Raw genomic sequence first — 17236 nt, 5'->3', positions numbered from 1 at the left:
AGTGTTGGAGTCTTAAAGTGCATAACCAAGTCCCAAGCAAAAATGCAATGCTTCATATTAAAAGGAAAGAAAAATGCGGATCTGCAAACCCGGTGCTGTGAATTTGAATTATGAGTAAATGCCGTGATTGTGTTATTTTCAGTTGAATATTTAGTAGAAGTGATAATTACTTTCACTTCAAACACTGTGTGATTAAACATTGTAGTTTAACAATTATTATTTGGTGTATTAATGGTGTATTAATTGACTCGTGGGTCACCCACAGCTAATGTTTTTAAAATTTGTTTTCCCATTATATTTGTGTCTATGTGAGTTTGTACATGTCAGCTGATTCATATTGAACTGCATACGATATCAATATTCTCAAAGTTAATATTTTTTCTTCTTCTTTCTTTTCTTTTAGGCAAAGCTTGCATTCCAAAAAGACATGATCAAACCTCTAGCACCAACATTTCTTTCATCGCCTATTGCAGCAGCTATGTCTTCTACATTTTCCTTGCCACCTCGTCCCCCAAGTTCTCTGTTTCAGGGACACAGTTTAGCTCCAACATTTCTAAGAGCAGGGCACGGTTCAATTCGAGCAACAACCGCATCCATTCTCTTCGCCCCTTATTGACTATAATCCGACGGAAACGACAGCAAGAGACAAATGCATAGGATCTTGTGTTCCATAAATGCCTGGTCTGTTTTGATGGGACTATCTGGGAATTATATCTAAAGATTATATAGATCTTGCCACTCAGTTCTTCTCTCAAAAGCTTCATAAACATAATTTTCATGCAGATTTGCAATCAAAAGCTCCATAACCGTTACTCTACAAATAATTATGGGCCATGGGATGTGAAGAAAGCTTTTCATAAGCTCACATAGCGCTGTATCCGTGTTTTTCTTGTCATCATTTCTTGGTGACAACAAATATGAAAGTTCTTTCATTTTTTTTTTACTACTGGCCAACTTGAAAACAAGGGTCCTTTAGACCTTTGATGTACATATAGATGTTTGGAATCCAAATGTCCATTTTGAAGCGTGGGATATATAGACTAATAAGTGCTTTATTGTGGATAACACCAAATCTATGGATGACATGAAGTATTCCTAAGTGTGATATAGTTAACAAAGATTGTGTAACATTGTTTTAGACCCAAATATTGTTTTTGTCTTGTACTGTTATAGAATTTAGATGCTGTTATGGCATTAAATTGCTGTGTTACAGGTAAAAAGCAGCTCTGCATTGATGAATTGTTCAATGACTTTGTTCTAATAGATGGGAAACCTATAGAAAAGCCATATAATATCAAATTGTCATGATATATTTATTTTTTTTGTCTAACTTATAGCTTTGATTTTAGCTTCCTTAAGACTTAATTTATTATTACAAGATAAATACCACCATATGCCAGATAAGGTGACAACATTGTTCATACAAAAGGTTGTTTTTTTGGTTTACACTAACAAAGTATTATTTTTGTGGCTCTGAATGCAATAATGTACAGAGGTAAAATATATGTATATATACTTATATATGAATATTTGTGTGTTTTCAATTGGGAAAACAAGTCATAACACTGGCAATTTACTCAAGATGTGTTAATTTATAAGGATGCATATTGCAGTGTTGAATATTTGATTGTTACAGCACATAAAACAATGGAGCACAAAATAAAGTTTTTTGAAGCACATTTACTTAAATCGTTTTATTCTGCAATCGTTTCATGGTTTCAATTTCTGTGTACTTTTGTAATGTACCTTTCCAATAAAACTCCACAAAAATGCCATATATCTCTGTGTTTATTGTAATGCTGGTAGTTCAAAGAAATAACCACTAGGGGGCAGTAGACATAGCACAAACATGAGTTTAGCCATTAATAGACATTTTAATGTGCTTCTGAAAAATACAAAATACAACAAAATGAAATATCAATAGGTAGTTACAAATGTGCAATTACACGGTTATTTTAAATTTGCAGAAAAGACCCATATTGGCCTCAAAATCATAAAAATTCAATAGACCTAAAAATATTAACTGTCTTTGGTCTAAAAAAATAATTTGTATTATAGTATGATGTTGCCATGAGGAAGAGCAGTTGAAGGTGATTTAAAATTGGATACGCTATAAAATATGCAGGCTTGCAAGCACCAAGCAACACATATTAACATTGAAACAGACATAGAAAGAAGTGCTTTGCAAGGCCAATTCATTAGACCTAGTTTTTTTGTATGTTTTTTGTTATGGGAAAATCTGGTCAACAATTTCACTATGTATTATAAATGGCTGGCTTCAACGAGAACCCAGATGGCAGATGAAAACACCTAGTTAAATATAAGAATTCTAGTAGGTCATCAATTCTAGGTTCCTCAACAAATCTATAGGTACTAATAAATAAAGTATAAAACTGTAATGCCGTAGAGGGAACAGGAAGATCATGTGTCTAATTTGGATGTTCCTATAGATTAGAAGCTTGATTATACTAGACCTGACATTTAATTTTAGAGTCATATTTCACAAGCACAGTTAATATTACTAACGACTGGGGCTTATTCCAGCTTATTTTGCAAACATACAAGTTGACTTCCAATTTAGGCACTGAAGAGTCCCTTTAAGGTAGGGTGTACCTTAATGTGGTTGTGGCTTTAGTGGTATAGGCATCAGGATTCAATGTGGTGTAGGCATATTTAAATCAAGAAAATAGTTTGTACCTCTCCATACATTGCATGAAGTCTGCATTTTCTAATTTCTCAGTTTTACAATAAATCATCAAGAAGGAAAAGTATACTAGGATTATGGGACAAGGGTCCCAAATGAGAACAGTCAAACAGTCCTGCTCAATATGCTCCCCAGACACAAACACATTACATGTACACAAATTCTCTTGGACAAATTGTACATACTGTACATGTACACACACACTCACATACTTATGCACATAAGCACCTTTATGTGTAGATGCCTTTAACTATGGGTTTGATGACTTATTGGCAAAAAACAATACACGGGGATATAATTGGCTATACGGATAGAATTAGTTGTAGATTTTTTATCCAGTGAGACATCAGGAAGTACGATTTGTTTTCCAATAACTGGAACATATTTCAACAATGGGGTTTTTGCCTTGTTGTGTAATAAAAAATGAAGACTTTACAAAGGCTGAGAAATTACAATCGTTACATGGATTGCCTCACTTATAAGCAGTTCAGGGTGTGCCACCGCACTCTATGCCCCAGTGCCACCACCAGATCTGTATATGCTTCTATATCTAATTATGCAAAACGTCCTGGTGCCATGCAAGCAGTATATAATTCCTATTTAGTTGGTTCTTTTGGAATTGGCATTTAAGACATTGTCAGTTGTTGTTTGTACTTCCTGTAGAGCGTTTCAGTCTTTTTAAAGATCAAATATTCTTCTGACATTTAAAGACTATCTTTAATAATCTCAAATAATTCTTTAAAGATTTGAGCTGGTTTGTCACAAAAGCAGAATAGCATTTTTGAGAATATATTTTGAGAATATGATGAAGGTTATGTTGATCTCAAAATATATTTGCTTTAGGCTTGTTTGTGTGCTACAGCTGATATTTCCAAAGATTAAGATGTGTGTATCACTTCATGCTTCAGGTTTTCATATAGCGTTTTAGCTTAATGATTCTAGTAAGCAGAGTATGGGGCTAGAGCCATGGCCTCATTGGAGTTCTTTATTTTTTATTTATATATGTAATTTATCTTTGTCACTGACCAACTCCAGTCTCCTCGTGTTTCACTCCTGAAAAGTCACTATTAATTCACAATTGCTTTGACTATTTGTGAACAACAATGCCTAATTTAGTTTTGACCTATTATTAGGTTTCATGACAGTAATTGTAAATGTTGGAAAATATCGATATAAAAGAGTAATTTGTACAACAAAATTGAAATTGTTGAATTGTACGCTATATGGAAAACAATGAAAAAGGAAAAAATCCCATTAAAAAAAATCACATTTAAAAAAAAAACCTGAAAGAGCCTCGATTACCTCTATAAAGCATAAAACCAATGTACTGAATGATTAATACCCTGTCATCTTCCTAAAAATCATTGTATTTGATGTTCCAGATGCATAGAAATTCCCTCTATCCTGGTAGACTTCAAGAGGCTTGCTAAAATGACGTTGAGTTCTAAATGTTGTAAGAGGCCAAAGAATACTTTTTAAATCATGGAAGACAAACACAAAGTAGGAACAAATAGATTGATACAAGCTCGCTGTGTTCCCAATCATCAGATACATTTGCTTTAAAGACCTTAGCTCCAGATCAGTCTGGCAGATTGCGCCAAGGTTAGTTGTGAACACTTTAGAAAGAACTATAGTAGCAACTCGTACTAGATTGAAATGCAAGACACACATGTAGGTCTGTAATGCTTGCATAATAAATGGCGACTGCATCATCAAAAGCCTCACTTATGGCACTAGAATTCTGAATTCTATTAACTGGATTTCAATAACCCGATTCAGATGTGCTTGATTAACACACAATATTACATTATACTGAACTTCAGTTGCCAAAGGAATCTCTCTTGAGATGGAGACAGCTGGTTCTAAAGTTCATGGATTTAATTGCACAAAAGGACTAATGTTTAACTAAAACATCACAAAATGAATAACACTGCCTTGGTCATCTCAACGTTGCACAGTGATATTTTATGAAATGTCATGTGCAAAACAGAGAAAATTAATATTTATATAAAACTGTTTAGGAGTTTGACACATATTCATTCAAATATGAAATAACATTATATTTTTGTGAAGAAATGTTAATTATTTAATATACAATGTTACATTAATACATTATATACTACTTTAGAATATGAAGAAAGAATATGATTCATATTTATTATTAATGTATTTATTATTTAACACATAATTCATGAGTCTGTTTTGTTCACTGACCTTTTTTTCACTTCACCTTTTGTCTAATTATATACCTTTGTATGTGGTAGAGTACTTTATTATTTTCTATTGAAAGAATAAAACTTGCATTAAAAAAATACATTTCCAAAAACAAGCCGCCCCATGATATCTCCAGGTCGCCCATGCTTTTCTAGGAGAATGGACATAGTAAAATATTAATTATGCAACTTATTTATATTTATAAATCTATTGACTGCAGATTTAACATGTGAATGATTAACACAGACCACAAAAAATAATATACCACGTGAATAGGAAAACAGCACTTCAAGGGACTTCATATATAAACATCATATATAAAGCTCCATCTCTATTAATTTCAGATGATTGTAGCTCATGCATGATTTAAATAATCCTATTAAAAGGACAGATGCTTTACTGTATTTCTGATAGTCGTGCAGTGTTTCTGGGAAAAATGCTAGTCTCGCAAGCTCAGTGAATGAACCCTGTCTGAGCCCCATGTATCTGAGCATGCGCACACATGCACGCACTATTAATATATATTCACTACCAAATATCAAGTAAATAATAAGCACAGATAATAATTATAATGAATATCTAAACAGAAGAGAATACATCCGAAAATTACTTTAATTTGCTACCAGTTTCCAATAAATAACACAATCTGTTTGCAGCATACAGTGAGGACATATGCCCCTAATATTGCTCAACTCAAAGGTTTTATGGATACACAAAAACTCATCCCAGTAACAAGATTTATCCTCTGGTTAGTTACATGCCAGACTCAACAAACACTAAAACTATTTAATCTTAATATATATACACGTATCGGCCATAACATTATGACAGTGGATGAGACATACTAGTCAGCAAGTGTTGATGTGTTGGAAGCAGGAAAAATGGGCAAAGTTGATGTGTTAGACGCAGGAAAAATGGCGACTAGGTCAGAGCATCTACAAAGCTGCAGCTCTTGCGTGGTGTTCCCAGTCTGCAGTGGTCAGGACCTATCAAAAGTGGTCCAAGAAAGGAAAAGCGGTAAACTAGTGACAGGGTCACGGGCGGCCAAGGCTGATTGATGCACGTGTGGGGGGTGAAGGCTGCCCGTTAGGTTGCTTACCTGGAGAATACATGGCACCAGGATGGATCCATCGAGGCCCCACCTCACAATTTACGGGGCTTAAATAATCTGCTGCTAACGTCTTTGTGCCAGATACCACAGCACACCTTCAGAGGTCTAGTGGAGTACCCAGTGGGAACTTCTGCCGAAATAGTGTTACTTGCAGTCCTCACATTTGTGAGATGGCCTCACATTTCTCTCCACAATACTTTAGTATACAGAGGAGTTCATGGTCCACTCAATGACTGCAAGTTTCACAAGTTCTGTGGCCGCAAAACAAGTCCAAATCATCATCACTTCACCACCGTGCTTGACAGTTGGTATGAGGTGTTTGTGCTGATATGTTGTGTTTGGTTTTCGCCAAACGTGGCGCTGTGCATTAAGGCCGTTGTTCCAGAAGTGCCAAAACTATTTTAGTGTTTCTTAAAAAATGTGTTATAGCTGAAAATATATATATAATATTTTAAAGTAAAAGCTTGTAAGCTGAGAAACAGATTGCACTCACAGGATTCCATGCAGATCCATATATGTGCAAAATGCATTCACGGAAGGGACATTCAGGGACGTCCAGGAGTGGTCTTGCCAATGTAGGGTTTCCAGAAGTGTACTGCAGCTTCTTCCAACCAGATTAAATATATATAGACTTCAAATTTATATAGAATACAAATGTATTGGGGGAACTAGCCCCTAAAAAGATCAAATGACGCTATTAAAACTTTAAAAATATCAGAATATATGATAAACATCCAGTAAGGGCCGAGATATGATGAGCCTGACAATAGTATAGTACTGGATTCATCACTATGTCCTAATAAATACTAGTCTTTCCATCTAATTCTGATACTACAAATTGGTTTTGTTGACTTTAGCTCATTAATCATCTTCAATCCACTCTGATGATAAGATGATTATAATAAAGGCATCTCAAATTCATAGATCACGCAGATAGTTGTAGATTTACAATATGCTCGAATTTCAGAGTCAATATTATACCGACAAAGAGCTTAACAGCATCCTGTAGCGTCTATATTTATGATCGCTAATAGCCTTAGTGAAATTATTTTTTACATTTATAGAGTCTGCTATTTTGAAGCATTTTGAAAGTTTTATTTTGATGTAAGATTAGCACGGTTTGTTGCAACTAATTAGGTATCAGGGCCAGACTGAGAAGAGATGCGTCGCTGGCACTTTATGGTGAATGAAGAGTAAATGACTTACGTGCAGTCACCAGCTGGATCTGCACGGCCATGAGGTACTCTTTTACATTATGTTTTACATACTTAAATGAGTCGTCATCGCCAGTGCACACGCAGGAGTTATAGATTAAGAATGTTTGGAGCCCCTAGGAGTATGCATGCTTGTCTGTGTGCATACACAAAAGCACAAAAATGTTTTCTTAACTCTCAGGTGCGTGACCTCCTTTCAGATGTAGGGAGCTGCTATGCTAGTACACATTACTCTTGGGGGCCACTAGACAAAAGCTTTGTGTGCCTAATGAGTAATCTGGCACTGCACGTTGATCTTTTGGCTACAATGCATCTTTCTGTAACTTTCTGCAATGTATCAAATGAAATTGTGTCTGGGTAGTTTACATGGTTGCATGAAGGGATATTGGTACATTCTCTACTTACCCCACACTAAATGATTTTTCCTCAACAAATGAAGAACTCGCCACGCTTATTACTTCCTCCCATCAAGCAATCCGCTTCCTTGATCGTATTCTATCACACCGTGCTAGGTCTCTCATCCCCTCCTTTTGTCTATTACTTACACCCTGCACTTCAACCTTTCCCTATCCTCTGGAACTGTACTAACAATATTTAACCCCTTAAGGACAATGGGTGGTCCCTAAACCCATTGAAAACAATACTCTAATCACATTCATTTAAAAAAAAATCCTTTCTTAGATTCCACTTATCTGCCGCCATATCTCTCTCCTTCTTTTCTGCCTCTAACTTGCTAGAGTGAATTGTTTACAATCAATTAAGAAACTTTCTCTCCTCTAATTCCCTCCTTTCTTCAGTCCCTTCACTCTACTGAAATGGCTGTAACAAAAGTATCCAATGACTTGGTCTCTGCCAATTACTCCTGGATCTCTCTGCTGCTGTGGATCACTTTCTCTGGCAAGACATCTTCATCTCTTTCACTTTCTGTTGGCATCTCTCAAGGATTCCAATATATTTCCTCCCTCCACCACCGTGTTTGACAGTTGGTGAGGTGTTTGGTGCTGATCCGTTGTGTTTGGTTTTCGCTAAACGTGCAGCTGTGCATTATGGCCAAACATCTCTAACTTATTTGTCCAAAGGACATTCTTCCTAAGCCATGCTGCAATGTTCTTTTGAGAGAGAAGAGGCTTTCTCCTGGCAATCCTTCCAAATAAACCATACGTATTAAGTCTTTTTCTAATTGTACTGTCATGAACTTAACATTTTACATGGAAAAGAAAAAATGTTGGTGCGCTAAGCTAGTCACAGGCTCAAATAATACAAATGTATAATACGAGGCCTACCAAACAGGTGTAAGAATGCTGCAAGAAACAGTGTATTGGCTGTACAATGTATACAAGAAACAAAAACTGTCTGCGCTTCTTACCCTAATAAAGTTGGCAACAAATATATAATCATAATATAAATGAGAGGTTTTGGTTATATGAATTGGCCAAAGCATAATTAAGCTCACCCGCCACGTCAAGGCACACTCTCAATAGGGTGAGAACCTACTCTCACCTCCTACATAGTGGGCACACAAAGCAGTTTATACTGCTACCAAAACCTTATTAATGTGTTGGGGGAGGTGCAATTAAACCTCCTCCCCATTAACCCCTGGACAGCAAGCTGCAACCAGACTGGGACCAACATTTAAGTGAATGGATTTATTGATTCTTCCTCCATAAGTTTATGGGACAATGACAAAGAATTATGGTCCACAAATCAATACGTTGAAAACATAATTTTAATAAACAGGGTAAATACTATTCACACACCAGACATGCATACTTAAGTTATTTAAATTCAGTAAAATATATTGGAATTCACCAAAAAGGAATGTATATAGGGATGAAGTGTTCGTCTAACGTTTCTGTAGCAATTCACCTGAATAATACTGTCTGTTCTGAATTGCCTGTTATTCCTCTCTGATCATAAGCGACATTTGAGTTATTGCCAAGGGAAACCGATATATTCTGCTTCCCTTAAGCTATATAACACTGCTGCCCACCAGTGCGCTAATGTAATCTTAATAAGGAGATAACTATCAAAATAATATATTACTGCTCCTGTGGGGAGGATAGTCAGAGCAAATGTACTGCAATCCCAATTGACATTAAAGGCATTACTGTTGTTTCTGGATGTCCACTGGCCTTATCATACAGGCAGCTTCATTTTGTTACACAGAGCAAAGCTACTTATTATCACCCGGGCCAGGGATATTGTTCTTAAAGAACATACCAATCTTTCTTTTCTCCTATACTTTATGATTGTCTCTTTATTATATATCTTCCTTCCTTGGAGATAAAGAAAATAATAACTCTGGGATAAAAAGTGACTTAAGAAAAAAATAGTAGAAACGATAGGGGCTGTGTTTCATTTTGTTAAAATAATCAGCTTTATTATACATATTTATTGGCATAGAAATCTCGATGTGGCTTATACTACTCCTGTTTAATTAAAATGTTCTCATATCATAACATATTATATTGTGAATTGACCTGCTAGCTATGTAGTTTGGGGATTTTAGCTCTGCTTTTGTAATTAGGAAACACAGTGATCTGTTCTTAATGGGGCTAGAAAGATGTAATGAAAGTATTGAATGAAGTATGCTAAGGAGTCTTGGCATTATTTAAAGGGGAATTTCCCCCTTGGTAATCTCAACCATACATCACAATGGCATCTAAGTCTCTTTAGGGTTTTCTTTAGTGGAATACTCATGAAAAGTATTAAAAAAAGGATTAACAAAATGTACACATGATGGAAATTTTGCCATAAGATGAACTTTCACCAAAATCGGGGAGAGGACATCAGCAAAAGCACAATGATTTAGGTGGAAGTTCACCTTAGGGCAAAATGGCATCTCCGTCCGTCCTCCAATCTGTAAAGCTTTGCGGTTTTGGTGGAATTTTGTGCCAGGTTATGTCCGCAAAGATGCAGACGAAGATGAAAGAGAAAAGATAAAAAAGAGAAGATAAAAGACAGAAGGAAGAAGAGAGAAGAGAAAGATCAATAAGATGCAGAAGTGGTCAGCAGAAGTGGAGGTGGTCTGCAGAGAAGGTAGGGAAACATTTAGAGAACGTGAGAGAGAGAGAGTGAGAGAGAGAGAGAGAGAGAGAGAGAGAGTGAGAGAGAGAGAGAGTAAACGAGAATGAGAGGGTGAGAGCGTGTGAGTACCAGACAACAAAGTTCATTCCTGAATTACAAATGCCCCCCAATTTCCGTCTGAAACGAATGGGCAGGGAATGAATTTCTTTGCCCAAAAACTTATGAGCCAAAAAATGGTCATACTGAAGAGGTCAGGGGCTTTAAATGTTCCGCTATCATTTCAGGACGCCCCCTTTGACACAAGCCAAAAAATCACTATGCGTAAAGCCAAACAGTGGCTGGAGTGGTCATATAGTATAATTGTAGGTACATATTTAGATAGATATTTAGATAAATGAGACTTATTTGAGTACAGAAAGTGTTGTTCTCAAAACTTCCATTTGCCTTTATTTAATGTATATAAGCTCTAGTTTAGCGCATGAAGAAATATCCTTTAATTCTGTGGGGAACAAGCTCTTTAAGTGTAAAGCAAATGTGAGTTTGAAAGGTGGGAGAGAAATAGCTGACCAGGAAAGGACCAGAAACACATTAACTATTCTACTGTATATTTGCCACATACCCTTATATTAATGCTCAACAAATCAAATACTATACATAAAATAATGCAGCTACTAGTCTTATATGTACAATTGTTTAATGTATATTCTACTTTACAAGTAGAGTTTACCTTATGGCAAAACTTTGATACTTGGGACTTTATAAATATAGTGCTCACCTATTATGGGCAACAAAGTAGAAAGTTGTTCAAAAGGACAGTTTAGTGACCTCGGCAGCTCTATTAAAGAAGAATGCATATTAAAGTACTCTGTGAATACCTTAATATGGATTCTTCGGATATAATAATAAAAAGCAATATAAATAGCACACACTTAGAGAGTTCTCGCTGACGTCGGGGGCATTCCTGGTTACATCAGTGGGAGTTCCCGCTGACATCGTGGCGTTCCCGCTGACGTCGAGGGCGTTCCCACTGACGGTAGCGGGAAACACCCCCATTTAAAGGGAAAATGGAGGGGGGGCAGGGCGTTGACCCGGAGAAGAGGTGCTTCCCAGGTATATATATAAATAAGCCCTTCTGTATATAACATGTTCTATATAATGTTGAATATGCCAGGGATTTCCTTTTATGCCTGTAAACCAGGCTTTCTTTAAAAAAAAAATCTCAGGTTCTAACTTCTGTTATCTTATTAGTTTCTTTGGCCCCAAACTTAAGTCATACAATAAACCCCCTATTAAAAATTCCCAACAATATTTACGTTGGAGAAATCTGGATATAATGCAACTTTTCTTATTTGAAATATATCACTCTCTTAGCACACACAGGCAGTTCCTTCATAGACAGTGGCGACTCTAGAAACAATATATAGGGGGGGCACACAAGATACCACAGTCAAACTGGGGGGGCATTAATAATTTCCACCATTAAATCATACCACTGAAAAAACACACATATACATATATATATATATATATATATATATTAATTGCCAAAAGTAATGTGCTATGGAATGATACTTTTGTTATTGGACAATACAATACTTGATCATTCAACATGGGAAGCCTGAAGCCACAATTTAGTACAACTAATCCTTGAAATCCTTTAAACAACACAATACCTTAACTTTTGCACTAAATGATTTAAGGGCCTAATATTAGATCCTGCTGCCGATGTATATATATATTATCCCCTGCTGCCGATAGATATATATATATATTACCCCCTGCTGCCCAAATATATTAATATTACCCCAGTTGCCGATATATATATTAATATTAGTCCCTGCTGTCGATATATATATAAATATTAGACCCTGCTGCTGATAGCAGGTATAGATCAACACATTAACACACAAACCCAGCTTTGCATGTATAGATCAATTGAAATTCACTTGTGATCTCAGCACCGAAGGTATATATCAAATAAACAGAATCAGACATACAAATGCTGTATTTGCAGGTATACAATAATAATAATATATGAAACGTAGCATCGCAGGTATAGATCAAATAAATACATGGAAACAGCATTGCAGGTATTAATCAACTGAACAAGACATACAAACCCTGTATTTGCAGGTATACATAAATAATGTATGGAAACATAGCATAGCAGATATGGATCTACAGAATAACACAGAAACCCAGCTTTGCAGGTAAAGATCAATTGGAATTCACATAAAAACACGGCATTAATAGTATATTTAAAACCCCCTAAATTACAGGGATAGATCACAGGTTGCACACCCAGATAACACACATACGATTTGCCATCTCTGTCCCATATACACCCTGCCTGTGCCATCTTGGTCCCCAAGGCTCAAACATCCTGCTAGTGCCATCTTTGCCCTTCCACAATTATACATCTATGATACGCACAATCACATTAACTCATGCTCTCCCTCATTCAGACAAATCATCCACATATTAACGCATGCTCTTCCTCATTCAGACAATTCATCCACATATTAACTCATGTTCTCCCTCATTCAGACAAATCATCCACATATTAACTCATGCTCTCCCTCATTCAGACAAATCATCCACATATTAACTCATGCTCTCCCTCATTCAGACAATTCATCCACATATTAACGCATGCTCTCCCTCATTCAGACAATTCATCCATTTTAAGAAACTACACCCCTTGGAGCTTCAAATGAGGGGCTACATGTATTTCTAGGACAAAAGTTGAGTGCACAAATAATGATGGAATATGTCGCTTTGGCTAGAAAATATGTTTTTTTCTATCCATAGCGACATGTTCATTTGTGTCTTGCGCACTCCAGGTGTGTACTAGAAACACATGCAGCCCCTCATTTGATGCGCCAAGGCGTGTAGTTCTTGCAAATGTGTACTTTTTGTGCCATAATTCAACTTCCTACGTGAGCAGTAATGCTATGTCAAGGCTTCAACCCTAATTACTGATCATTCACACGCCTTTCATATCTCCATTCACTCGCAGAAGCACACACCATACTTTAAATACATTCACTCACAGACGCACACACCATTCTTTCCCCTTACAATCCCAAAGAAATGATGGTAAAGGGAGAAAAAAAAATCACTTTTACAGCAAAAATATGTTTTGCAGTAAAAATGCAAGGCGCTCCAGCGATGAGATGGTTACTCACGTACCGCACAGGCTAAATGGCTGATTTTAATAATATTTGCAGTTCATCAGGATTTCAAAAATTGCCTCCCTCTACCGTTGGCTAAATTTAACCCCATGATCAAAGGGATCATAGGATTAAAAATTAGTATCGGCCATTTTTAAAAAGGGAATGTGACTTTTTATAGCTATATGATCGCTGTGGTAACATTGGCTACCACAGTGATCATTTAGCTAGAATACTTAAACTTTTTTTTTTTTTTTAAAGTTAAACTACTTTGTTTAAATAATTTTATTTGGGGGTCTCTAGGCAATTTTGATCTTTTTTATCTGCCTTTAGAGACCCCCAAATCATTTATTTTTCATTTTTATTTTTTTAACTTAATATTTTTTATTATTTTTTTACAAGCTATATACCGTTGGAAAGGCGAGGCGATTACCTTTCCAATGGTATATGTTGGGGGTATGTAGCTGCTTAGATGCCTGAGATACAGGCATCTAAGCAGCATGCCCCCATACCTCTTTAACTGACAATTGTCAGTTGTTAATAAAGTTGCGCGGTGACGTCATCGCGTCATTGCGCGAGATGTCACCGGGAAGATCGGGTGGCTCCGGTGATGCCCTTCAGTTTGAGGGGCAGATCACCGGGGTAGGTGGTGATGGAGGCCCACAGACCTCCATCAAGGTAAGGTAGTGCTAGTGACGGCATGGTGCCGTCGTTAGCACCTGACTGGGACTGCTAGCGACGGCACCATGCCGTCGTTAGCAGTCAAGGGGTTACAAATTCAGCGGGGGGGCAACAGGGGGGGCAAGGAATAACCTAGGGGGGGCAATTGCCCCCCCTTGCCCCCCTGTAGCGACGCCACTGTTCATAGATCAAAATGTGGCAGGACAATTCTATGCATGCACCGCCATAGCTACAGTAAGGGAATTTAAACATGTGTGGGCCAGGCCTATCACTATCCTGAATCTAAGACACGAGAAGGACTGATTAAGTCAGCAGGAAAGAAACAGGCTAGAAAAAATAGATGGGCTAAATGTTCTCATCTGCCATGAAATTGTATGTTTCTATGTTCTATGTTTCTGTCACATGCTGCCTACGGCTAGACGTGTGTGTGTCTTAAGAAGACCCCAGCCACTCATAAATCTCTAAAGCTGCCTGCTACACAAAGGCGGTGGCTGACCCCCAGCCCTGGGGAGGCAGCCTACCAGATATTTTTGGGGTATCCCAGTAGGCCAGTCTAGTCCTGGCCACTTGGGTTAAAATAAATAACACTTTGTTGCTTGATAAAATAAAGTTGTAGTAATCTGGCTTTGGTAGAGCACTCATTCCACGAACCGTGGTTTAACATGCTACTATCGGAAGACTATACCAATCTTGCTTATACGGACAACAGTTTGAAATATCTCTAATGTAAAACAATGTCCTGCTCATCATCAGCGTAATGACTTAATGTCCTCCATCATAAAATGAATGTTGTTTTACATGCTTTGAGAGGCTGTATAACCCAGAATCTGTTTTAAATAGTTTTTAGAATTGTATCTCCTAAATGTATTTCCAATGCTCACATAAGGACAATATTTACTGAAATCCATCCTCTATGGATGATCCACACCAAATGTTAATTACATGCATTCAAATGTATGAATTATTTTCATCGCATACCTACACCACTGAGGAACCGTACAAAGTGGTAATTAAATACATTAATTATACATTAATGATAATGAAATATAAGAGCTTGCAATTGAAATGGCCGATTATAATTTCAAATCATCTCACGCTGTGATATGAAATGGATGTCATTGTTTAATATGCAAACATCTTAATTGTATTGAATATGCCTCACATGTTTTGAAATCGTTTTCAATTAAATCAGTACAAAATGCATTATTGTAAGGTGCCTATCTCCGTGAAGTGGAGTTCCCCGCCGGCATCCGCCTCTTCCACCCACCGCCGGTCTCTGGGCAGTGAAGGAACACGCGATGCCTGAATATTTATAAGACGGACGTCGTCATCGACTCGGCAGTGTGTCTATGGTGACGGAGGAGGTGGCCACACCATTGACACTTAGGATGGCTCCAGGAAGCTATTGATGCCGGTGCTCTGTGCTCTGTGTTTCACTAGTGGATGCACCTGCATCTCTCACAGCATGTTAAACATTTATCTGTGACTTATGGTATCCTGAGCCATGGTGTTTATACAGTTATCTGGGACTTCTGATATCCTGTTCCTGGCTGTTTTAAGTTCCTGTGAACTCTGACTCAAGCCTCATTTCATCATGTGTGTCTACCCATACTTACGGCTAACCACGAGAGTGCCCTGTCATTATTTCAGACCTCTAATGTGTTTTCCATTCCAGCAAGAGTGTTCAGAGAGAGTTCCTCATCCTGGAAATTTGAGTTGATTCTTACTATTAGCGTAAATCACTGTTTCTCCATTAACTGTCACTCCATTAACAAATATTATACAAACCTAAAGAGTAAAGATTTGCACTCATGGCATGATTCGAATCAGAGGAAAAGCTCCCAGATCAAAAATGTTCAACTATAATAATAGTTAATAAGTCAGGGTCAAGTAGGACTTTGGCAGAGGACCCCACAGTTGTGTTGCGCACCCCTCTTCCTCACGCTCGTGTTCTCTCCAGGTTGAGTGAAGTTGACCTCTGAGATATACCATAAAATTACCCCTTTTTTTTTCTTTGCTGAATTTTGGCTGATTTTCCTAGTCCATAACTGTATAGTAGCTGTTCTCATTTTGTAGCAATAGACTTTTTTTCTGTGGACTGGAGGCTGGGAGATTCCCCTGCTCAAACACCACGCTGAACTCATTCTTTATGGCAATGCTAAGTAGTTCTTTCCTCCATAGACTTTCATTAGTGTCCAGCTGGGTGATTAACAATTAGCCATTGTATTGTTTACTGCAGGCAATATGATGAAGACTCGCAGATAACAGAGCTAGAACACATACAAATGGCTAACATGCAGCTGTTTGACAACATATGACACAGATTTGTTTTGTGAGTTGCAGTGAAGTTCATGCAAATTAATTTCTAATTGCAAATTAGACTTAAAGTTGCGGAATCGCTGATATTGAGAACGTTTCAAAAATACATATTTTTTAAAATACAGGGGTCATAGGGACTCCTTATCAACGTCATCTCCTGCCTTAAGTAAACTTCCAATACAATCAATAGAGGATATGATGAATCCTACAACGACTACTACTCCAACCAGGGACCGTGTAACAAAAGTTTTTTTTACTGACTGTGCCTTCTAAGGTGCCAAAGAGGTGGAAAGTTATTTTCACTGTCTACTCTCTGGGCTCCCAAAGCATGCATTGGAAATACCTCATCTCCTACATATTTGCTTCCTTGAACAAGAATTGTCTAACTTTGGAACCACTAACTGATATCAGCAGGACCGCTAACTGGCGTCAGCAGGCAGTCCCGGACGAATCTCGCAAGGGTAGGCTTTGGGTAGCCAGGGCCCACAAGTTCCCAAGTATGGGTATAGCTGTAAGTATAGCCTACCAACATATATATCAATCCAACATCTCTATGTCCTTACCTTTTTTATTAAACATATAATTATAATTTCTGTGGTTTTTATTCTAATTGATACATTCTCTTCATTTAACACTCTACCTGTCCAAATTCTTCTCACACTGGCTAAACTTATTTACGGCCACCTTAAACTGCTGTGACCTGTACCTTATCAGTGTCTATCTTGCTCCTTTACCCCTATACTGCTGCTCATGTCTCACTTAGATGTTTTGTGGTTAGTATTGCTTATGACTT

At 37.3% G+C, this 17236-nt stretch overlaps 1 protein-coding gene across 2 annotated transcripts in view; it reads left to right on the top strand.

Moving 5' to 3' along the window:
* The window catches only part of ZNF385B (zinc finger protein 385B), a 155808-nt gene extending 154031 nt beyond the window's left edge, over positions 1 to 1777 (top strand). For both annotated transcript variants that reach the window (XM_053471017.1, XM_053471019.1), the window contains one exon: positions 404 to 1777. In XM_053471017.1, coding sequence (XP_053326992.1) covers positions 404 to 616 — 213 coding nt within the window. In that variant the 3' untranslated portion in view covers positions 617 to 1777. The remainder of the gene's footprint in view (positions 1 to 403) is intronic.
* The last annotated feature ends 15459 nt before the right edge of the window (positions 1778 to 17236 follow it).

The sequence above is a fragment of the Spea bombifrons genome, chromosome 7, assembly GCF_027358695.1.
Source record: "Spea bombifrons isolate aSpeBom1 chromosome 7, aSpeBom1.2.pri, whole genome shotgun sequence".
NCBI lineage: Eukaryota > Metazoa > Chordata > Amphibia > Anura > Pelobatidae > Spea > Spea bombifrons.
The sequence above is the reverse complement of the archived record's forward strand: the minus strand, read 5'-3'. Positions and strand labels throughout refer to the sequence as shown.